This window comes from Schistocerca americana, chromosome 3 (assembly GCF_021461395.2).
Source record: "Schistocerca americana isolate TAMUIC-IGC-003095 chromosome 3, iqSchAmer2.1, whole genome shotgun sequence".
Classification (NCBI taxonomy): Eukaryota; Metazoa; Arthropoda; class Insecta; order Orthoptera; family Acrididae; genus Schistocerca; species Schistocerca americana.
Genome location: NC_060121.1, coordinates 457,531,980 through 457,557,853, shown reverse-complemented (window position 1 = coordinate 457,557,853; position 25,874 = coordinate 457,531,980). Strand labels below are relative to the sequence as shown.

General features: G+C 41.2%; 1 protein-coding gene across 1 annotated transcript in view; it reads right to left on the bottom strand.

Moving 5' to 3' along the window:
* Window positions 1–25,874, bottom strand: part of LOC124606151 (cytochrome P450 4C1-like) — a 179,288-nt gene that overhangs the window by 51,954 nt on the left and 101,460 nt on the right. The window contains exon 4 of the mRNA XM_047138115.1: window positions 11,359–11,559. Within this exon, the coding sequence (XP_046994071.1) occupies window positions 11,359–11,559 (201 nt within the window). The remainder of the gene's footprint in view (window positions 1–11,358; window positions 11,560–25,874) is intronic.

Sequence of the window (25,874 nt, the reverse complement as noted above, 5' to 3'; positions counted from 1 at the left end):
TAAATTTTATAAATATTTCAGAATTGTTTATATATGTATGTTTGGAATCATGATTGTTTTTAAATTACGTATTCGACTTTTACTGCTAGAATCCATGTACTAGAGCGACACCTGTTGGCCTCTTCATCAATTCGCCTCATTCGTTGGCTATTGACAGGTAGTCGTGTACCGTCCTTGTAGTCATGAAGTGTTATGTTATGGGAACAATGTTTCGGCGGATTGTGATGTACACATTAATTTTAATTTTGACGTGTCAAGGCATCGCTCGTTTTATGTTTTATGTACCTCAAAATTCAATGGAAAGGTTCTGTGTGTAGCTGGCACACGATATTTGTAATAAGCTTTATGGAGCTATGTTGTCATTCGGTTCTTCTATGGGTTACTGTTGCATCATTTGTATAGTAGTCTGTAGCATTCTTGTAATTTTATTACAGATCTGAAGATGGTAACTTAGTTCTCCGAAACCGGTTATCTACAATAAAATTCTTATACTGATCTCAGCTAAGAAATTCTTCTTGTGCTAAGCTGTACCACAGCTCCTGGCAGTAGCTGAGAAATCTTTTCTCTAATGTATGACTTATTTGTATACCCAATGTTCTTTCATGTTTTATTAACTGTTTCATTCTTTGTTTACAAATTTTCTAATCAGAATCCTGTAAACTGACTCATTTCATGAGCAAATAGCTTTGGTTCACATGATCCCTGAGAAAGGGAGCAACAGAGCGTTTCCTATCAACCTATCGATTATTTTAATCATGATGTTCCATAAATATCTTCTCTCTGTCATTCGATTCTGTACCTCTCCATTAGTTACCCGAGCAATACACTTAATTTTCAGCGTTCTTCTGTGCCACTACCTTTCAAAAACTTCTCGTCGTGTCTGTTGAGTTTATCTTTCATGTTTGACTTCCTTTTAAGGTTTCACCCTGGAGGAGATGCCCCAACACTTAGATTTATTTTAGATGCCAAAATACTTCTCCTTTTCAGAAATGCTTCTCTTGATATTGCTTGTCTGCATTCTATATCCTCTCTACTTCTGCTGTGTCATTTATATTAACCCTCAAATAGTGAAACTCGTCTACTACTTTCAGTAATTTCCTAATCTAATTCCTTCAGCATCACCTGATTTAATTCGTTACGAACATGCCATCTCCATAACGTTTAAGGCTACCCGGCTGATGACCTTCTCCAGTGCGGATGCACAGGATTTGCCTGAACTCTTACGGGACTCGGTGGATTGTCTGCCGCGAGTAATGGGTATAATGGCAGGGGCACTACGAACCTAGTGTGTGGACTATAAGCTGAGAATGTGGGTCTCACAGGGAGCGTGGCGGCGATAAATCCCTGCAGTCGCACTATCCTCTGTGCCCTCGGTGGCTCAGATGGATAGAGCTTCTGCCATGTAAGCAGGAGATCCCGGTGAAAGGTCTCTGTTGGATTCCTTTCATGTTAACTTCTTAAATATGTTGTCATTTACGGCATAAATTCCTCTTCTAAACTTACTGTGGTGTTACTGACTATCTGGGAGGAGACTGAGCAGTGAAACGTGTTACTTTTACACATAAACAAGAACGATCTGTCACACGACTACACTTTAAAACACAGTTTATATGTAATTCATGTCACACAGTCTCATACGGAACCTACATCCGCTTTCTTTTATATACTGTATATGATAAAATACTGTAATCCCCCTTCCCTTCTGTGTGAGAGGATGAATGAGCAAATGTATTTCTAGTTGGATGCTTGAGGGTAGCAGACAACCCTGTCTGCTAGAGAACAGTAGGATCAACGTCGGAACAGGTAGCTACGCTTTCTAAAAACAGAGAGGTTTCTATTCTTAGTATGGTCCTGTCCGTCCCTTGTCATGTTGGTATAGGAAGCTGCCTCTCTGGCCACTTCCGTTTGTATTTGTGAGCCACCCTCAGGAAGGGACCACGGCAGTCTGTCTGCGGCGAGCGTCTGAAGTGGTAAGATCTCCAACTAAGCGCGTGTCTGCTAAGTCTGTAGGACAATGGATTTCTTAAGTTCAGCCTAACTGAAAATTTAATCACCTTTATTTCAGGTTTAGCTCTAAAATATCTAATGTTATCTTAAATTGCAACGCAGTGTATTTCGAGTGTGAAGTTCAGAATATCTTCCAGTAGTTAGTTTGTCACTACTTTGTGAGTAAAGTGGAACCACGTGTTGTTCAGTAACTCTAACTAAGATCATCAATCTTAAATGCGAATGTGCGTGTGATTATAACGTCTCGTCTTGACAATATTTTTCAATATAGCAACTTTTCTTTATGTTCAACCCACGTGGGGTGTACTTTGTGTGACCAGTACCACATGCTCATACAATGGTTTGACCCATCAGGTTAATAGTAAGACGATAGTAACCAGTTTGAGGTTTTTCTTTTGTAAATTGCTTTTCGATCCAATTTATTTTAATCATCAAAATTATTGTGGAGTTATACTCTTTGTGTAAACCAGGTTGATCACGTGAAGCATGTGGTGTAATCATCAAAGTAGCCCTCAGCTATTCTTTTCGGGAAGATTTCACAGAGAGTTAGTATGAATCTAGTATACCAGTGTGTGGTAATTACATGACGGAAAGGATTGTGCTACAAACGTAACTTCTTTGCGTGAAAATTGAATCGGTTGGTTGTGGCTAATTTCCTCTTGCATATGTTTCAACGTTTTCGTGTGTTATTTTACGAATGCAGTGTTGTATGCAGTCTCCCAATCTTGGCTCCATATTTGATGTGTTCCGTAAGATTACAATCTCACATTTTCACAATCCTAAATAAGGCACCAGTTTAGTTATGAATCAAGTTTAATATGCTGAGATTTCTATGATCAATGTTAAAATAAATTTCCAAATATAAACTGATTTATTTCTTTTTATTTAAATTCTCTTTTTTTATAACCATATCACTGGTTGTCATATGACTTTTAAAGGATTGTAATTAATGTTAGTCTGGCTGGGAATTTGGTAAGCTAGACTGGATACCTGGTGAAACAGTTGCACAGTAATGCAAGGTTAACTTCCCCAGACAGCTCACAGCTTTTAACCCGCTTTTATTGTCTATCAGCGCCGCTTACACCACAAATTAAAGCAACAATGTTACACATGGCGACCCTGTTCTGTGATTCCGCTAGACTCTGGAATCTCTGAAACGTTAGATTGCGAGAGTTGTATAATCTTAATTTTTTTCCCTGCAGCGCTCAAACAACTTCTGCGTTTTTTGTGAGCAGACTTTCAAAAGATTCACGGCGTTGTTTGTCTTGTTTTGTTTTCTATATTTGTGTGTTTTATAGGTATGTGTTTTTTTTCTCGCTTGTAAATTGCACTGACTTCGATCAAAGATATAAATTTGATGTACGTGTGAAAAAGTGCGTACTAAGTTGGGTACCTTTCGTGTGACTGTCGTAATTTTTGCGGGATACATTTATTCTGATTAGTGTGTTGCGTACAGGGCATAAATTGAACTAATGCAGACTCGTAACCAAGCTAAAAGTAGGCGGTCCAACAACTTAAGCAACATGGACCATAGGGATAATTTGATTTCGAATATTAACACGCCGGACGGTTCCGAAAATGCAATGGGGAATACTTCAGAGGAAATGCAAAACAGGACGAATGGGCTCACATCAGAGCCAGAAATTAGTTTGCCTCCAACTAACCAAATTGATTTGGCAGAATTCATGAAAGCCTTATTGCAACAAAATAAAGAAAACGCAGAGAAATCTGAAAAATCGATCTGAGAGCTAGGCGAACAAATAGTGCAGAAATCTGAAAAATCGATCCGCGAGCTAGGCGAACAAATGACGCAGAAATCAGAAAAATCGTTCCGAGAACAAAAAGAATCATCCGAAAAATCGATCCGAGAGCTAGGCGAACAAATAGACGAAAATCTAATCCAGCAGACAAATAAAGTCGACAAGTCGATGCAGAGAGCGTCCGATGATATCTCAAAAAGAATAAACAATCTGGCAAGTGAAATAAAAAGTGATATTATGAAAGAATTAGACCGTACATTTGAACAAATCGAAGATCGTCTGCAAGCCTTAGAACAGGGCAAGCGGAATCACGATGCGGAATCGAAAGAGCGCGAAGAACAGCTACTTAGTAATTTCCAAGCGCTGAGAGAAGAATGCCAAAGGGAACGCCAGCAGGTACACTCAAGGGTCCAGGAGGTGGAAAAGCATTGTCCCACGTCCGTTAGCAACACAGTAGCGGACAACAGTCAAGCGATTCACGCACTCGGACAGCAAGTAGAACAATTGAAGCAAACTGGGGCGGAGGACAACAGACAAATACATGATAAGATTGCGGCATTAGCGGACATCGTAGGCATGATGAAGGTGACGGAAAGCGAGAACAATACTACACCGGTAGCGGTCGCAGAGACCGAAGAAGTGGGTTCGCTTCTTAGATTTCAGAAGCGACAGTTCGAAGTGAACAGGTGGCACAAAGCTGTAACAGGTGAATTACAAGAACGCGTGGCGCATCTGGAAAACCTCATGGCGTGTGATTCCAAACTCGCCATTAGCACTAAAAATAGCCGTACGAACAGTGCAGAGAGGGACTCCGGCCACGAGGGAGATTTTGATGACAGGGAAGAATGTATTTTGAGGGGCAGACACGAGAAAAATAGAAACATTGAAGGGCCTCGCCTGGAGGAAATGCGGGGATTTGATTTCAAACATTTCCTTACGGTGAGAAAGTTTGAGATATTTCGAAATTCGCAAAAAGGAATACATCCATGAGCATGGCTCGAGCAATTTGAGTTCTGATTTCCCCCCGACTGTGCAAGTTCACATAAGATAGAATATATGTGTGGCTATTTGGAAGGCGAACCGGCGATTCGCATGAGGTCGGCAGCGCGTCACTGCAACTCCACTCGGGAGTTTCGACAAGCCTTTCTGTCCGCCTATTGGTCGGAAGTGGCACAAGATAGGGTCAAGCATGGCATAATTATGCTTCCAAATTTGAACCAATCTGGTTTCGGCAGCCCAGCACGCCTATTCGACCACATGCTGCAGGCAAATCAATTTCTATACGACCCATACGGGCCTGCAGAACTAATTAGGATATGCATCACCAAATTGCCGATGCATTTGCGCCACGTCATTCTTGAGGGACGATGCAAAGAGGACGTGGAAACGTTTAAGACACTTCTGTCTTTCAAAAAATCCTGTCTTTCAAAATCAAACTCACACTGTTGCCTGATTTAATTGGTTTGTAGTAACCATATCGGCGTACAAATCAATGAATTAGTAGAATCCTCGAAGCATAAACTACCCAAATACTAAGCAATTACTAATTAAAGTCCTCAGAAGAAAAAGTAAAATGTTTGTTTGTGAGGAAGAGCCTAAAGAGGCGCGTGAGCTTAGGATGAGATTCGCAGACATAACCTTTGTCGCCCACAAGCGCGGCGCCAACATAACACTCTTTATGGTAACTTAGTAATCACATTTGTTAAATTACAATGGCAAAGCAATATGATTTCATTTTCAACTTCTCGCGGCGTAATGAATAGTACATTCTATTTCAGGCATGCAGCCACGCAAACAAAATTTCCTCCACTGATATTTCGGCCGCATATCGTCCGGCCATGCTCAGAGTGAGTCACAAGACTGACGACAAGATGCCAAACGCAGCCTTATATGCTCCACCGCGGCGGTACTGCGCATGCGGGTCACAGATGCTGGTCGGCGGCAGAGGAATACGCTTACACATGCGTCGCCTGTGGCGAAGGCGTACAGACATTCGATTCGCTTATCGATGTATGATCGGCGGCGGTGGCACCACGACGACTTCTCTGCAATTTAATTACCCCAAGAGCCGAATTCCACGCTTTGTCAAAAATTAAAACCATTATCTTCATTTATCAAATTACTAGCTAATCTGATCTCATAGCTTCCTTGAAGACAGATTCCCAAAATGAGGAGGTGGATGTTAAAATCTTCACATCACTCTTCACATCACTATAATTCATGGAATGCCCTGTATCAATACAATGTTCGGCCACAGCTGACTTTTTTTTTTTTTTTAGTCGTCTGCTGACTGGTTTGATGCGGCCCGCCACGAATTCCTTTCCTGTGCTAACCTCTTCTTCTCAGAGTAGCACTTGCAACCTACGTCCTCAATTATTTGCTTGACGTATTTCAATCTCTGTCTTCCTCTACAGTTTTTGCCCTCTACAGCTCCCTCTAGTACCATGGAAGTCATTCCCTCATGTCTTAGCAGATGACCTATCATCCTGTCCCTTCTCCTTATCAGTGTTTTCCACATATTCCTTTCCTATCCGATTCTGCGTAGAAGCTCCTCATTCCTTACCTTATCAGTCCACCTAATTTTCAACATTCGTCTATAGCACCACATCTCAAATGCTTCGATTCTCTTCTGTTCCGATTTTCCCACAGTCCATGTTTCACTACCATACAATGCTGTGCTCCAGACGTACATCCTCAGAAATTTCTTCCTCAAATTAAGGCCGGTATTTGATATTTAGACTTCTCTTGGCCAGAAATGCCTTTTTTGCCATAGCGAGTCTGCTTTTGATGTCCTCCTTGCTCTGTCCGTCATTGGTTATTTTACTGTCTAGGTAGCAGAATTCCTTAACTTCATTGACTTCGTGACCATCAATCCTGATGTTAAGTTTCTCGCTGTTCTCATTTCTACTACTTCTCATTACCTTCGTCTTCCTCCTATTTACTCTCAAACCATGCTGTGTACTCATTATCCGTTCAGCAGATCATTTAATTCTTCTTCACTTTCACTCAGGATAGCAATGTCATCAGCGAATCGTATCATTGATATCCTTTCACCTTGTATTTTAATTCCACTCCTGAACCTTTCTTTTATTTCCATCATTGCTTCCTCGATGTACAGATTGAAGAGTTGGGGGGAAAGGCTACAGCCTTGTCTTACACCCTTCTTAATACGAGCACTTCGTTCTTGATCGTCCACTCTTATTATTCCCTCTTGTTTGTTGTACATATTGTATATGACCCGTCTCTCCCTATAGCTTACCCCTACTTTTTTCAGAATCTCGAACAGCTTGCACCATTTTATATTGTCGAACGCTTTTTCCAGGTCGACAAATCCTATGAAAGTGTCTTGATTTTTCTTTAGCCTTGCTTCCATTATTAGCCGTAACGTCAGAATTGCCTCTCTCGTCTCTTTACTTTTCCTAGAGCCAAACTGATCGTCACCTAGCCCATTCTCAATTTTCTTTTCCATTCTTCTGTGTATTATTCTTGTAAGCAGCTTCGATGCATGAGCTGTTAAGCTGATTGTGCGATAATTCTCGCGCTTGTCAGCTCTTGCCGTCTTCGGAATTGTGTGGATGATGCTTTTCTGAAAGTCAGGTGGTATATCGCCAGACTCATATATTCTACACACCAACGTGAATAGTCGTTTTGTTGCCAATTCCCCCAATGATTTTAGAAATTCTGATGGAATGTTATCTATCCCTTCTGCCTTATTTGACCGTAAGTCCTCCAAAGCTCTTTTAAATTCCGATTCTAATACTGGATCCTCTATCTCTTCTAAATCGACTCCTGTTTCTTCTTCTATCACATCAGACAAATCTTCACCCTCATAGAGGCTTTCAATGTATTCTTTCCACCTATCTGCTCTCTTCTCTGCATTTAACAGTGGAATTCCCGTTGCACTCTTAATGTTACCACCGTTGCTTTTAATGTCACCAAAGGTTGTTTTGACTTTCCTGTATGCTGACTCTGTCCTTCCGACAATAATATCTTTTTCGATGTCTTCACATTTTTCCTGCAGCCATTTCGTCTTAGCTTCCCTGCACTTCCTAATTATTTCATTCCTCAGCGACTTGTATTTCTGTATTCCTGATTTTCCCGGAACCTGTTTGTACTTCCTCCTTTCATCAATCAACTGAAGTATATCTTCTGTTGCCCATGGTTTCTTCGCAGCTACCTTCTTCGTACCTATGTTTTCTTTCCCAACTTCTGTGATGGCCCCTTTTAGAGAAGTCCATTCCTCTTCAACTGTACTGCCTACTGCGCTATTTCTTATTGCTGTATCCATAGCGTTAGAGAACTTCAAACGTATCTCGTCATTCCTTAGTACTTCCGTACCCCACTTCTTTGCGTATTGATTCTTCCTGACTACTGTCTTGAACTTCAGCCTACTACTATATTGTGATCTGAGTCTATATCTGCTCCTGGGTACGCCTTACAATCCAGTATCTGATTTCGAATCTCTGTCTGACCATGATGTAATCTAATTGAAATCTTCCCATATCTCCCGGCCTTTTCCAAGTATACCTCTTCCTCTTGTGATTCTTGAACAGGGTATTCGCTATTACTAGCTGAAACTTGTTACAGAACTCAATTAGTCTTTCTCCTCTTTCATTCCTTGTCCCAAGCCCATATTCTCCTGTAACCTTTTCTTCTACTCCTTCCCCTGCAATTGCATTCCAGTCGCCCATGACTATTAGATTTTCGTCCCCCTTTACATTCTGCATTACCCTTTCAATATCCTCATACACTTTCTCTATCTGTTCATCTTCAGCTTGCGACGTCGGCATGTATACCTGAATTATCGTTGTCGGTGTTGGTCTGCTGTCGATTCTGATTAGAACAACCCGGTCACTGAACTGTTCACAGTAACACACCCTCTGGCCTACCTTCCTATTCATAACGAATCCTACACCTGTTATACCATTTTCTGCTGCTGTTGATATTACCCGATACTCATCTGACCAGAAATGCTTGTCTTCCTTCCACTTCACTTCACTGACCCCTACTATATCTAGATTGAGCCTTTGCATTTCCCTGACAGCTGACTTGTCTGGCTGTAATAAGCGTGTGTATCTTCGATGCGGAACATACCTCTCATGAACGGTGTGTGTTGTTTGACCTATGTACGACTTCTCACAATTTCCGCAAGGAATCTGATACACACCCGCTTTAAGAAGCTGTAAATCGACTTTCACAGAGCCGAGTAAAGCTGCAATCTTCGTGGGGGGCCGGAAGATCACTTTGACACTGTGTTTCTCAAGAATATGGCCTATCTTCGAGGAAAGAGCACCCACATAGAGCAAAACCGCACAAGATCTGAAGGAATTACTATGTTCTTCCCCACCACATACCTGCATTTTAGGTTTTGCATCGAATGCTCTACGAATTTGTTGCGAAGAAAATCCATTCGATTTAATCAACACACACAAATCTGTGTCTTAATGCCAGTAGCTGCCATCACCCTTCACAGATCATAGGTGTCCTTAAACCTTAGTGCATCGGGCGCACTGTATATCCGATAAAGACAATTTGCAAGAAGAGCTCACATACCACAAGAGCATTTTTAAATGAATGGCCGGACGACACGCGGCCGAAATATCAGTGGAGGAAATTTTATTTGCGCGGTTGCATACCCGAAATTTAATGAACAGTATAATTTCGTTTCTTTAAAGATCTTTAAACAAAATCGTTTCATACCTAGCTATCTCCAATTTACCCTGTACCTAATTCTCATATTCAATGGGTTACGTCCAAGATCATTTGTAAGCGATATACATCGACAGCACGATTAACACGGCGACAGATATCTATTTTGTTCGTACATACCACCAGTTGGGAGTGTTGCAGTAGCGTCTGCAAAAAAACTGCAAGCGTTTTGGGACTGTTTCAGATAGATTTTCATTGGCAAATGAACGTCTAATTTCAGTTGTCTTATAAAGATGATATCGTGCGGACTTTTAATACTCTTGCAAGGCGTGAATTAATTCCAAGACTATGCACTGTTAAAAATTATTTACAGTACTGCTGGAAATACCGTCTGCTGACGACTGATGACATTAGGAATTGCGTCAATTCTAAGGGGGAGAAGTGTGTCAAACTGGATGCAAAAACGAGCACTGTTGACTTCCCATTCCAGCTACATTCAGCTCAAAAATGGTTCAAATGGCTCTGAGCACTATGGGACTTAACATCTATGGTCATCAGTCCCCTACAACTTAGAACTAATTAAACCTAACTAACCTAAGGACATCACACACATCCATGCCTGAGGCAGGATTCGAATCTGCGACCGTAGCGGTCGCTCGGCTCCAGACTGTAGCGCCTAGAACCGCACGCAACTAACCTAAGGACATCACACAACAACCAGCCATCACGAGGCAGAGAAAATCCCTGACCCCGCCGGGAATCGAACCCGGGAACCCGGGCGTGGGAAGCGAGAACGCTACCGCACGACCACGAGCTGCGGGCTTACATTCCGCCAAATGTCGGAAGAGAATGACGATAAGGAAATGAAATAGGGTTTCGATTCATGTAAATTAACCATTCAGCAGAGTAACATTTTGTTTTCTTGATGGATTAAGGAATATACACTAGGAAACACAGCTTCAGAAACTGGATTATCAACTAACACTGTTTGCGACTATTACGGTTTTACCGTGACGTGTGGTATATAACTTTGACTGAAGATAGTGCTCCTGTAGGTGGCGAAAACAACACTGTGGAAATAGATGAATCTCTCATCCCATCTCGAAAATACTGGAAAGGACGATGTTTAAGAACGAAACAGAGCAACTATGGATGTCTGGAGGTATAGAAAGGGGAATCTCGAAAGTGTTTCCTCGTGAAAGTATATTATAGGAGTAAACTAACTTCAGTTCCTCTGAATAAGCACTCTATCTTCCTTGGAATAATAGTCATTACCGACGGCAGAAAATCGTGCATCACTTTGAATGAAGAAGGAATTGTCCATGAATTTATTATTTTTTAACTGTTTTGTGGAATTCGTGTCTACAGAAGATCTGTCGGTTCAGAGGCTGAACATCGAGTGCTTGTGGAAGTCCTTGAAACCATTCATAAAAAGATACGCCTGCCAGAATACCTTGCCACACGTTGCTAACTGTGTTGACAGATGTAGCTAGCTAGAGTGTATCCTGGTTATGGAAAGAAACGATTGCTACTGGCTGACTTCGGCATCAGCGGAACTGCCCAGGTTGAAATATCGATGACGAGTAAGGTAGGTTAAATTACATTTAACGTTTTGTTATTGGAGGATACTGAAGGTTTGCCGTTGTGGTTGCCAACTACGTAAAAAAATGTATATCGTTCATCTTTGTCGTTGCAGTTACCAAAGCAGTAAACAAAATCGTTATAAGGCGCCATGACCGTCGCGATTTCGAAACATATCTCTTGCAAGCGACCCTGGAAATTACCGCCAAGTAGAATTGCTGGCACAATATTGCACAAAACCAACACAATAACGAACTTATATTATTCAATCTTACATTCAAATGTTCACAAGCTATTCCTTTTAATCGTATGCTCACGTAGTATATAGCTGATACACAAGTGTGATGGGAGTAACACTCACCTTAAGAACGGCATCCATTATTTTGAACTTGGAAAGATCGTTCTCGGTGCTCGTCCTCAGATAGGCACCTCCCCGCCTGAAGACATCGTCCACCTCCTTCCACACAGCCTCCTGCCACTCGGGGTGCAGACCCAGCAGGACGAGTGCGTTCCCCAGTGTGGTTGCTGCTGTCTCAGTGCCCGCAATGGCTAACGAGCGTGCCTGGAGAAAATGAGGAGTACTACAAGTACTCTGCAAGCTGTTTAAAAACTGTCCGTAATTCCTACCAGATACTGTAAAGTACATTGAAAGTAACGCTAATGTGGATAGAAAGGGGAGCCAGTCACTTAAATATATTATTTACGGTTAAATCCAATTCTTTCAAACGATTGCAATATTTCAAACCTCAGAAAAGGAAGAATGAAGAATGTAATCACCCAAACTGATATTGCGGAAATGGATAGGGTTAATGATGCGCGTTTTTCACATAATGGATTAAAGTCAGAAGCTTGTAATGCACTTTTTGTGCAAACACAATACCTACTGACTTTAACAAAGTAAAAGCAGGCTGAAATAGAGTGTCAGTGGCATTTGTTGTAGGATTATAGTGTCTGTAGTTTATGAGGTGTCTTTTCCTGAAAACTTTCCACATCGACACTTCTTTGTGCCCCTCAACCTGTGTAGTTGCTAGGTATAATAATGTTGTGTTTCTTTACAGTGTGCTTGTGTTTTCCTTGAGTGCAATGCGACTTGCTAGTTACTTAGCTTGTGACAGTCCAAGCAATAAGTGGAGAGTGGACGCTAGGAATTACCAATGCAGAAAAAGCCAACATGCTCATGGTGTATGGAGAGTGTAGGAAGAATGTAGTTCGTTCTTGTACGGTTCATGCGGCAAGATATGCGGATAGAAGTCAACCAAGTCAAAAATTAATTATTCATCAGACTCTTCAACCACTTACCTGAAAGTGGTATTGTAACACCTAAACAAAGTAACAGAAGGAAACAAGTGATGAAAGAACAGGAGTAATTTATGTCCGTGCTGCTATTGCTGTTGTCCACATGTTATCTCCCCACAATCGCACTAGAAAGTGGAATGAGTCAGGTAAGTGTCCTACACATTGTCCATCGACATAGGTTCCATTCAAATGGCTCTGAGCACTATGGGACTTAACATCTGAGGTCATCAGTCCCCTAGACTTAGAATTACGTAAACCTAAATAACCTAAGGACATCACACATATCCATGCCCGAGGCAGGATTCGAACCTGGGACCGTAGCAGCCGCGTGGTTCCGGACTGAAGCGCCTAGGTTCCATTCCTGTCACATCTTTCCCCATCACGAGCTGCATGGAAATGATTACGGCAATCGTGTTAACTTCTCTACTTGGGCATTAAGACCAGATAGTCCAGATATATATTGTTTAGTGATGAAGCCACATTTATCTGTTGTGACCAAGTAAACCGCCGAAAGACTCACTACTGTTCTGTTGACAATATCCACTGGCTTCGTCAGGTAGGCCTTCAGCGCCTGTGGAGTGCCAATGTGTGGTGTGGGGTCTTGAACCATGAGTTCATACAGCCGTTTTCCATAGACAGAACACTGAACGCGCACGAGAATCGTAACATCCTAACAGACAATCCACCACGGATGCTTGAAGACGTTCCTCTGCAGACTAGGAAGAATCTGTGGTACCAACATGAAGGCTGACCACTCATAGTGCACGAAGTACTGCAGCATGTCTGCACGAACTGTTTCGAAATCGTTGGATTGGTCGCAGTGATCCTGTACCTTAACCGGCTGGTTTTCCTGATATGACGCATGTAGACTTTTACTGTGGGGAATGCTGAAAGACGCTGTCTACAAAGACATATTTACTACGCCCGATAATATTCAAAGACATATTACTGCAGCCCGCTCAAACTCCGATGAAATGCTAGCACGTGTGCAGTAGCAGTTCCATACAAAACTGGAAGCGTGTATGCCGCTGCGGGCAGTCTTTTTGAAGACAGTCTGTGATGGTTAATTACCTTGTTATTAGTCGTAACCCACATAAAAAATGTATGCACTTTTGTTGTTCGTTAGTTGTGCTGTACAAATGTCTATGTAGGAACTTACCAAAATATGGAATCTCGTAAATGATTAGAACTATAATCCTGCAACAAACACCACTGACATTCTAATTTATTCCACCTTTAGTTAGTTAATGTCAATAGGTATTTTTCCATTTAAGAAAGTGATTCTTTGCACAGAAAACACACTTTATAAGAATTATTGCAAGCTGTTAGTTGGTTAACAATTCGAGCCCCTTATTACCAATCCATTCTGTGAAAACCGCACATCTAAAGCACTTTCAATGTCTGCAATATTTTGTGTGCAAATTTTAGGTGGTTCACGCTGTATAAAGATCACATGAAAGAAAAGGCTAAAGAAAGATGATCACAATGTTTGTTTCTGTTTATTATTCACAGAAAACTGATTCATATTTGGAATAAAATAGTTGATTCGTCGTTTAGGTCATTTCTTCCTTAATCTGTGTCTTATCTTACCGTTTTTGTAAATGTACTCTTACTTGATAAATTAAAATTATGTATTAAATGCTGGTAAGTGTTAATGTTCAACATCCACTCCTTGAAAAAAATCACTTTTTTAACATAATACATAGAGATAAATGACGTAAAGTGGTTACGTCTCTAAGTATTACATTGTATGAACGAAGCAGGCTCATAAACATATTGACTGCTTGATGCAGGTCTTGTAAATCTAGTGAAATTCAGAATATAGCTAAGGCTCTGAAAAGGAGAAAAACGATTCATGAGGTTGATAATATTTTAATATAAATCTTAGATGTTCATTTGAGATGCTGCTGTAGTGCAGTTACATATACAATGTCTTATGTCACTTATTAAGGAAACCTAAAATATGTTACTTTAAAGGTTATCCAGAAACAAGTATAATAACCAATTTTGTTGTGTTTTAATAGGGCTATGTTCTGTGAAATTAATATTATACAATTTTTCAGGACACATTCCTGAGTGAAGTAGCTAACTTTGGTATGAGAATATGAGAATCAATATAACGTTCTTGAATTTCAATGGAAAAATTAAAAAAGATAATTTGTAGACTAGCAGTACTGAATTACACTGTGAAATATTACTGTAATAGAACTGATGACGTGTCTGTTCATACATACTATACTACCACTATACATAATTAATAATAATTCCATAAGTATAACATACCAATTCCGCCCAATGATCAGAACTTTACTTTTAGTTAATTATGTCAACTTTTCATGTGAAGTGTTTTTTATTACATCGCTTTTACAAAGTCTTTTTGCAGAGGTTACACAAATTCGTATGCTGATATCTAATGGAGTAGCTCTTGATCGGTAGTGGTACAGGCTACACTGCATCCACTATGATTACAAGGCATGATTAAGAAGTAGAGGCACACATTTAAGGTTAAATACAAACATCAGCAAAGCAGCGGTGAATACATACACCGATGAAACAGAATCTATCAGTCTTTACTGTTACATAATACTAGGAAATTCCCAAAGAAAAGAGTCAGCCAAGAAGATCCCATATCATGAAAAATATTCTGAGCAGTCCTAGAGAAACTTTTCAGATTCTTAAACTATGAAATTGAAGAAGGATATCGTATGTGAGGAACGTACCTTCACCAACATTTTTGGATATAATTCTGCTGTTTCCTTTCAGTGCAGATAAATTGTGAACAATCAATGGAAGCACTTAATAGAGCAAGCTTGAAAGTAGGCTCCAAATCAATTATTATTATATACAGTGTCTGTTCTCTCAGAAATGTCCAAAAGGGCAGATACTATTTTGATTCTACAGTCACTATAAATCAAGACACAAAAGAATTAAAGACATTAGCAGCCAGTGGCCATTGATTTACATCAGTGAGGCATGTTGAAAATTAGTGCCAGTATGAGATTTGAAAACAGGCCTCCTGCTTACAAGGCACATGAGCTTACCACTACATCATCCACACTCAGTGGTCATAGCAACCACATGGACTACCCACTCATGCCTCCCATCAGACCCAAGTTCTCAACCTATACCATACACTACTGGTGCATTATCCTGCTTCTTAGCCCCATTATGTATGTCATCTTGCCAAGTCCCATAAGAGTTCGAGATTGGTTTCATCCACGCTGAAAGCATCATTGGCTGTGTTCACCGTAAGTATGTGTATGTGGTGTCTTTTCTTTCAGACATATCCGAAGGCATCTGGGACATGTGCCATGGTAATCAGTGTGGTTGTGGTAACCACTCTGCGTGGATGGTATAGTGGTCAGCGCATCTGCCTAGCATTCCAGCACATATTTTCAACTTGACCCATTTATGTAAATCAGTGCCCACAGGCAGCTAATGTCTTTAATTCATTTGTGTCGTGATTGGTGGTGGATGCAGGATCAAAATGATGTCTGTTTTTTCTCTTTTTTCTTTTTTTCTTTCTTTTTTTTTTTTTTTTTTTTGGAGATGTTCGAAAGATGTAAAACGTATAATTAAGGTGAACACAACCAATCACTCATCCAGTGCAGGTGCACACCAAGCTCTAACTCTTATGGGAATCAGAGAGACGGCATGAGTAATGATGCTAATGAATAAAGGCACTGCTTCAGTAAAGCGTGGTGTAAATTGAGAATTTGAGTATGATGGGAGCATGCTTGGGTAGTCAGTGCAATAGTGGTGACCACTGTGTTCGAATGGTGTCGTGGTTAGCATATCTGCCTAGTAAGCAGGAAACTTGGGTTCCAATCTCGATCCGGCACACATTTCCAATTTTCCAAATTGATACAAATCAATGGCACTGGTAGCTAAGGTCTTTAATTCCTCTGTGTCTTGAAGGAGTGTTTATTGTCCTGCAAATAGTTTCCAGTTAGTTTCCAGTATTGACATATGGCATTAAAACGAGGACCCTGAATGCTATTAGAAACAATAAAGAATCAGAACGGAAACAAGCTGAAGTTTAAGACATGCTTAAGGTTAATGAAAGTGAAATGAAAGTTATTTATTTATTTGCGCACGTAGGTATCAACTGAAACTGAATGGGACATGTCATCGTAATATTGTACAACGAAAAAAGATATAAAACTTTTACCACTCCGTGACACTGGCTGCTAGAGCAATCATATCAACATTATTTTGAAGAAAAACAATGTTATTAGCAACAACTATTGTTCAATAATGCGTTTCCTCTGTTTAGGACATCAACAGATTTTTCACAAACAGAGAAGAAAGAAAAAATAAGTAGCCAAAGTTTTGGTCCTGTCACCTACAGTTCGAATAAAAATGTCAAATCTTACGTTTGCTGTTATGCTGTATAATACCAGAATACTCCAAAATCGCGAAAGACAGGGTGTATAGCTACACAAAGAATAGAAATTAATAAAAAAAAAAACGTTGATAGATGAGGGAGAATGAGATAGAGGAGGCAAAGTGAAAGTGCAAAAGTTACCTTCGATACATACATATTGGCATTCAGGCCAGTATAGTTATACGATCCCACTTATGAAAGTGCGAACATGCGGCTTCATTTAAACGTAGCATAGTAAAAATTGTACTAATCACTCTGTAGAGCAAAGTTCCGGAAACAACACAGGTGTGCACGAGTAAATTTGAAACAAAATTTTTAATTAAGTACATACAACAGAAATTTAAACTAGAGTACTGAATAATACATTCTAAAGGAAGAATATATTAAAATAATTAATAGACCTGATGTGACATACTACATAAAACGTTGAAGCAGAACACCAGTACATCGCACGAGAAATAGTGCGTAATGGCAGTTGACCTGAGCCTTAATAATATTACACTAAAAAGTAGACAGCGCAAACTATGAGAATCTAAGCAAATAAACTAATGTAAAGACCGAGTAACTTCTAGGGCTTCAGTAGCAGATGAAAGTCTACGAAAAGCTAAAGTATGTAAAAACATATAAGAAGGATACAGGCTTTAAAAGTAATCAAACGTACTTTTAAAAAGGAATATACTACCGCTTCTTATATATTTTTGTTACTAGCTTTGGTTGATAGCACCATACCTCTGGTTACTTATTTTTTCCTTTCTTCTGTGTTTATGGTATATTTGACGATGCTCTAAAAATGCAAAATGCATGATTAAACCAAAGTTATTTCAACTGAGTTTGCTGTTATTCAGAATGGAAATAAACAGTACAAATGTGCAGTGTCGCAGAACTTGTCTCAGGCAGACCACTGCAGCCTGCCATGCCGTACATAGGCCAGTCCCCTACACAGTTTTGGAGTTCGACACTACAGTAATGCTGCCACTCTACTGAGCTAAATGCTATATTATAAAGCAACTTGTTAGTAGTGGGATAAGGGGGCTATGAGCACAGTTCGTTAGTGTGGGTTGCTACATCAGGTACAAGCATTTATTCAGGGGCAAACCTATTGTTCTATGCCATGTTCTCCCTCTGGTTATCTTTTGACTGACAGGTCCCTAACCTATGGTTGTACACCACATTATAACAAATTAATTAATGACACCCTTCCTCTGCACTCTCTCCTCCTCCACCCCAACCCCCCTGGGAACCTCCAAATCTCCCCCCCCCTCCACCCCTCGATGATAAAAGTACACTTTCAGCCCCCCCCCCTCTATCAATTTGATTGAACTCTCCTCCCCTGGGAAATCCACCAACTCTCTCCCTCTCCTCCCCCGACTAAAAATCGATGGGTCTATGCTTGAGAGTAGAGATCTCTCGATAGGAAATTCAACTACATAGCAGAGGCTACATTGTTTATTTATAAAAAATTCAATTTTCGAGGGATTGGATCCCTCTGCTCATTATTGTCTGCTGTTTGGGAAGATGCAGGTCTTGTAAAATACATTAGAAATAATCAACTAAATCGATTGCTGTTTTCGTTAAATTGCAATCATACAACGAATACTGTCGACACAAGTCACCAAACATCATTACACTGTGAAAAATCTTTCCATCACAAAGCACATGACATCGACTGTCCACCGGGCCATGGCATGTGCCAGACGTCTCATGTGGTGCACAGACCGGATGTCACGCAAATCATCCAGACAAAAACTTCAGGTGGATGGTAACCTTTGATACTGTTATCTGCAAGTTCTCCTATATGATAGGTACGGTAAGCAATAATGTCTCTGTCTACAAAACTTTCAAGGCCAGGCACGTTAGGAACTCCAGTACCACCTCGTACAATAGCTACTGTAAGTCAACCGTTACCATGTGTAAAAGAATCGTTAATGTCAATGCTAAAATTAAGTCTGCATCCACAGAACACACATGGTCCATCGACAAGTGCAGTGGCGGCAGTATTCTTCACAGTATTCTTCTTCTTGTCTGCAGCAGATGTTGTGAATTCGATGTTCTCAATTGTTTTGTAAATTGTCTGCTTAGAACGACGACGTAGTCTTCTGTAAGGCATCGTGGCGGCGTTCAATGCAGTTGCGTGTGCGGCAGCAGCAGCGCGAATGAGCCGCTGCGCGGCGATCGCTCGCTTATGTATCATGCGGTTGCTTGGACTTAGAATATTTTCACACTGCCAGCAGCGCGTTATCCCGGACGGGAGCACTAGCCGTACTAGGTGCTCCCGTCCGCTGCTGGCGCGCCGCCACGTTGCGTAAGCCATGGTCAGCGTTGCCAGGCGGGGTCAAAGGTCAACTGATAAGAACTTTAAGATGAACATGCTGTTGCCTCCTTGAGCCCCCGGTTCGTGATGTACCCTTGTCCGGTTCTCAGCTACGCTACAGATCACTTTATTCTAAGTCCGAATCAAGGTCACGGACTTAAGCGAGCGGTCGCCGCGCAGCGGCAAATTCGCGCTGCTGCTGCCGCACGCGCAACTGCATTGAACGCCACCACTATGCCTTACAGACGTATTCGTCGGCGTCCTAAGCAGACAATTTACAAAACAATTGAGAACATCGAATTCTCTACATCTGCTGCAGACAAGAAGAAGAATACTGTGAAGAATACTGCTGCTACTGCACTTGTCGATGGATCATGTGTTTTCTGTGGGTGGAGACTTAATTTTAGCATTGACATTAACGATTCCTTTACTCATGGTAATGGTTGGCTTACTGTAGCCATTGTACGAGGTGGTACTGGAGTACCGTCCGTCGGTGGCCTTGAAAGTTTTGTAGACAGAGACATTATTCCCTGCAGGAAGGTAGCACATGCGAGAACTCCTTCGAAGGCAAATACCTGACTGGAAATCGATCCAGAAATACTGCTGATGTCAATGAATTGATTGTCAGTCTCTGGAAGAAGAAAAACCATGAAGCATCGCCAGCAGCATATGAGATCCTCGTCTGCCACTGGATCACAGAAGAAGTGTAAAAGTAAGTACTCATTATAAGTCGTTGCTGCATGGAGCGGTCCTTCCTTCTCATCTTCTTTTAAATTTCCCTATCTTTGTTCAACTACGTATCAGTGCCAGTGGATTCCTTCTGTTTCTTTTCTTTCTTCGTAGTTCAGTGGCCTTTGGTGTTTAGTTCGTTGTGACCTGCAGCGAATTCTGGCCTGTCAGGACCAGCAGCAGTAGCAGCACCGCGAGATGCTGAAGCACACCCGAACAGCATTTTAGAGCAGGATGACGATCTGCTATTACCCATCCCACTCATTTATTTGAACACCCAGCGAGTCCCAAACTCTCACAAGATCTTTGCTGGGTGCCCTACTCCGAATAGTGTGGGTCAATACTGGTCTCTGACATGCGCATCATCCCAGAATATTCCAGTGTTACTGCAAGCACAGAGAGTTGATGTGGTCGATAAGAAGCTACCAGTTCCTTCCAGTACTCTATCGCTTTTCACATCAAGTTATAATTTAACAGCTAGCGGTTCAGATTGTTTAGATGTTGGTAAAGAAGTATCAGTGTACAGTGATTGGCGTGTTATATCAGAGACTGAAAATGCATCGATAAGTGTTAAAAGTGCGGTTTATGGAGCTGGAATGTGATGAACTGTGTTGTGCAGAACACTACATCAATTAACAGATGACATCGGAGTACTACCCTTCTCTGGACATTTACTGTGCTGGTCTTTCATTATCTATAACATCACTGTACGTTGGCGTGACACTCATGGGGAGATCTGGAGGTTGATCCATTTATCTGCAACACTCCACCAATTTCAGACTTGTTCAGTCTACGAATGGAGCTATTCCTTGTGGTGGAAAGGCTGAACAGTGGGCTCTCATGTGTTCAAACTGTGTATAAAGACGTTGTGAACTATCTCCCTATCTCCATACGTATAGCGTTCATACAGATGATTTAGAACATTTTATCAATAGTGTGTCAAAAGAAGAAGCTAAAGAAATATCCATCAGTTTGAGAAAAATACAACAGAATTCACTGCATACAAGAAACAGTTATTAGCGAAATACTGTAAAAATGAATCAGTTGCTTTTATCGTTGATGTGTCCGCCCCCGTTAGCTGAGTGGTCAGCGCAACAGACTGTCAATGCTAAGGGCCCGGTTCGATTCCCGGCTGGGTCGGAGATTTTCTCCGCTACGGGTCTGGGTGTTGTGTTGTCCTAATCATCATCATTTCATCCCCATCGACGCGCAAGTCGCCGAAGTGGGGTCAAATCGAAAGACTTGCACCAGGCAAGCGGTCTACCCGACGGGAGGCCCTCGTCACACGCCATTATTATTATTATCGTTAATGTAATGCAGTCTATGTATCTTTGTTAAAATCTAAATAAAATATATAAAATCGCAAATCTTCGTTGTTTTTCTTATTTAATTAGCCTGTCATTATATATTGCAAGGCATAGCCATTGTAGCTCAGTCAGTAACATGATTGCACAACAGTGGCTTCATGTATTATTATTACAAGCGTTAATTTTTTCTATAAAAGCGCATTGCATACCAAAACCTGATGTACTCGGTATTATGGCCAGGTGGATAAAGCATCAGAACTTTAAGTGGCTGGTCCTGTGATGGTGTGCAAGAACACTGGAAGAAGAGGAAGAAGAAGAAGAATGGGGTACTCCCACCGCATAACATAAGAGCGATAATAGTAGGTCCATCCAACTGCGGAAAAACAAATGTTCTCATATCACTGCTAACACATCCAGATAGAGTCCGTTTGGAACATGTATGAGTGTTTTCAAAAACGCTGTTTCAAACCAAGTACCAGCTACTGCGAAAGATACTGGACGGTGCTACTGGTGTAACATACATGCCATTCAGCCAAAGAAGTCAAACTCCCTCCACCAGAAAAATTAAAGCTTAACACAGCTTTCGTATTGGACGACGTTGCTATGGAAAACCAAGATCAAATTCTACAATATTTCTGTTTTGGTCGTCATTTGGGTATTGACGTATTTTATTAGAGTCGGACATATTCTAGAATCCAAAAACAGTTGGTGAGAGATAAAGCAAATCACATTATAGCTTTCATACAAGACAATTTGTATCTAAAACGCATTTACCTGACTCATGTAGGAACCGACTTGTCATTCAATGATTCTGTAAAGATATGCCCAGATTGCATTATTCTGAGAAAGAAAGACTTACTTGTAAAAGTTGATGGAATTGAAAAGAAAGTACACTATGTCACTGTATTGAGCGAAATGTATATAAGATGCAGCCTCTGAAGCAGCCCGCTTAATATATAACAAGATGTCGACTAAGCATAAGGTCATCGTGGTACGAAAGGGCGTTCAAGAGATGTTACGATTGCTGAGGTTATGACATATGAATCAAGAGCAGGCAATGTAAGAAACGTTTAAATCAGTTACTGAATCTCCCGATGAACTCTCAGCGAAGTTACACAAACGTGATGAAGATGCTATTGCCGGTTTCATTAACCATCACAACAACACTAGAACTGATAAAACATTTGGTGTCAGTGGTGAAAAACCATACATGTTGGTCACGCAGCCTATAGCTTGAAATGAAAAAAATACAGAGAGTGGATAGAGAATTTCAAAAAACACCAGGCCCACTGAACCTCATTTTCCTAGAACCATAAAAGATAGTAAAATTTTCACTTAAAGATCTGGAGATGTGTGGAGAAATACTACAATTAATCTGTGTACACAGGAAATCAGGCATCAACGCAGTGAGAAATACAGAGACGTTATAAAACCATTATTACTAAACGGTAGGTAGAGCAGTGGAGACGGTATTGACATCCAGCATAAAAGAGTCGACAATCAGTCTCCTCAGTATATACACTACGACGATCCCAATGAGATAATAGATCGACCACGACTTCTTTTGGCATCAGCTGCTCATTTGAATGAGATTGCCTCAATAATTTCAGAGCATGAGAATGGAGAATTTAGTTAGAAACTGCACAAACCACCAGGCAAAACATATCCTCATAGGCCGATATGATTCAAGATTAGATGACTTACGGCGAGCTGATCCAGTAGATACGAGGGAATATTCACATGAGAATAATGGATTCAAATATATTTGAATGGTTATTGATACATAGTCAAAATTTACCTGGGCATTACACGTTAAAACAAAAATTGGGAGAAATGTTGTTTATGTGTTTGAGGGTTTGCTGCAGACAGGGATGAACTGATGCCCTGACACTCTCCAAACCGATCACAGTGACAAGTTTTATAACAGGTATTTCAAGACCGTGATGCAGCACTATGAAATACATCACTACTCAACATTCACCCACCTGAAGGCGAATATTGTGAAACGTCTGAAGGCACAATAAAAGGTCAAATGTGGATGCATTTTATTCTTCGTGACTCATACAAATAGACAGATATACTCCCAGAAATAATTGTACAGTGCAATCAAACAAAACATAGCATAATAAAAATGAGACCAGTCGATGTCTGTGATAATGGACCCATGCATACAGTGTACTATCGTACTAAAATGGTGGATCAACGAAAACAGAAATTTAATTTGGGTGATTTGGTACATGTCTCAAAACACAGTACAGCATTTGAGAAGTCATACCTCCTGAATTGGCTGGGTGGGATATTCACAGTGTCTAAAGCGCAGAGAACAGACAGCAGAACTTACATCTTAAAGGATTTTTGGGTGCTTTGTCACCAAGGAAATCCAGAAGAACTCAGAACCACACGAATTTCTCATAAAGTGTGTCATAAGACGTCGAGACAATAGAGTACTACTTAAATGACATGGTTTTCCCGCGACAGTAAACTGCTTGAATGACGCTGGTGCAGCCCGCGGTGGTCTAGCGGTTCAGGCGCTCAGTCAGGAACCGCAGGACTGCTACGGTCGCAGGTTCGAATCCTGCCTCGGGCATGGACGTGTGTGATGTCCTTAGGTTAAGTTAGGTTTAAGTAGTTCTAAGTTCTAGGGGACTGATGACCACAGATGTTAAGTCCTATAGTGCTCAGAGCCATTTGAACCATTTTTTTGACGCTGGTGATTTGCTGTGTAATGGGATGCACAGGGCACAATCAAACAGTAGCATAACGTGCGTGATAGCAGTCACATCTACATCTACATCTACATCCATACTCCGCAAGCCACCAGATGGTGTGTGGCGGAGGGTACCTTGAGTACCTCTATCGGTTCTCCCTTCTATTCCAGTCTCGTATTGTTCGTGTAAAGAAGGATTGTCGGTTTGCCTCTGTGTGGGCTCTAATCTCTCTGATTTTATCCTCATGGTCTCTTCGCGAGATATACGTAGGAGGGAGCAATATACTGCTTGACTCTTCGGTGAAGGTATGTTCTCGAAACTTTGACAAAAGCCCGTACCGAGCTACTGAGCGTCTCTCCTGCAGAGTCTTCCACTGGAGTTTATCTATCATCTCCGTAATCCTTTCGCGATTACTAAATGATCCTGTAACGAAGCGCGCTGCTCTCCGTTGGATCTTCTCTATATCTTCTATCAACCCTATCTGGTACGGATCCCACACTGCTGAGCAGTATTCAAGCAGTGGGCGAAAAGGGTACTGTAACCTACTTCCTTTGTTTTCGGATTGCATTTACTTAGGATTCTTCCAATGAATCTCAGTCTGGCATCTGCTTTACCGACGATCAACATTATATGATCATTCCATTTTAAATCACTCCTAATGCGTACTCCCAGATAATTTATGGTATTAACGGCTTCCAGTTGCTGACCTGCTATTTTGTAGCTAAATGATAAAGGATCTATCTTTCTGTGTATTCGCAGCACATTACACTTGTCTACATTGAGATTCAATTGCCATTCCCTGCACCACGCGTCAATTCGCTGCAGATCCTCCTGCATTTCAGTACAATTTTCCATTGTTACAACCTCTCGATACACCACAGCATCATCCGCAAAAAGCCTCAGTGAACTTCCGATGTCATCCACAAGGCCATTTATGTATATTGTGAATAGCAACGGTCCTATGACACGCCCCTGCGGCACACCTGAAATCACTCTTACTTCGGAAGACTTCTCTCCATTGAGAACGACATGCTGCGTCCTGTTATCTAGGAACTCCTCAATCCAATCACACAATTGGTCTGATAGTTCATATGCTCTTACTTTGTTCATTAAACGACTGTGGGGAACTGTATCGAACGCCTTGCGGAAGTCAAGAAACACGGCATCTACCTGTGAACCCGTGTCTATGGCCCTCTGAGTCTCGTGGACGAATAGCGCGAGCTGGGTTTCACATGACCGTCTTTTTCGAAACCCATGCTGATTCCTACAGAGTAGATTTCTTGTCTCCAGAAAAGTCATTATACTCGAACACAATACGTGTTCCAAAATTCTACAACTGATCGACGTTAGAGATATAGGTCTATAGTTCTGCACATCTGCTCGACGTCCCTTCTTGAAAACGGGGATGACCTGTGCCCTTTTCCAATCCTTTGGAACGCTACGCTCTTCTAGAGACCTACGGTACACCGCTGCAAGAAGGGGGGCAAGTTCCTTGGCGTACTCTGTGTAAAATCGAACTGGTATCCCATCAGGTCCAGAGGCCTTTCCTCTTTTGAGCGATTTTAATTGTTTCTCTATCCCTCTGTCGTCTATTTCGATATCTACCATTTTGTCATCTGTGCGACAATCTATAGAAGGAACTACAGTGCAATCTTCCTCTGTGCATCGATGATTTCAGCCGTAAATAGGAGTGGACAAAGTTCAAAACCGTCGTACATAATGCGTTAGATGAGTATGTGCCAAGCAAGATCGTAAGAGATGGAAAAGAGCCACCGTGGTACAACAACCGAGTTAGAAAACTGCTGCGGAAGCAAAGGGAACTTCAAAGCAAACATAAACATAGTCAAAGCCTTGCAGACAAACAAAAATTACGCGAAGCGAAATGTAGTGTGAGGAGGGCTATGCGAGAGGCGTTCAATGAATTCGAAAGTAAAGTTCTATGTACTGACTTGGCAGAAAACCCTAAGAAATTTTGGTCTTATGTCAAAGCGGTAGGTGGGTCAAAACAAAATGTCCAGACACTCTGTGACCAAAATGGTACTGAAACAGAAGATGACAGACTAAAGGCCAGACACGGGTTCACAGGTAGATGCCGTGTTTCTTGACTTCCGCAAAGCGTTCGATACAGTTCCCCACAGT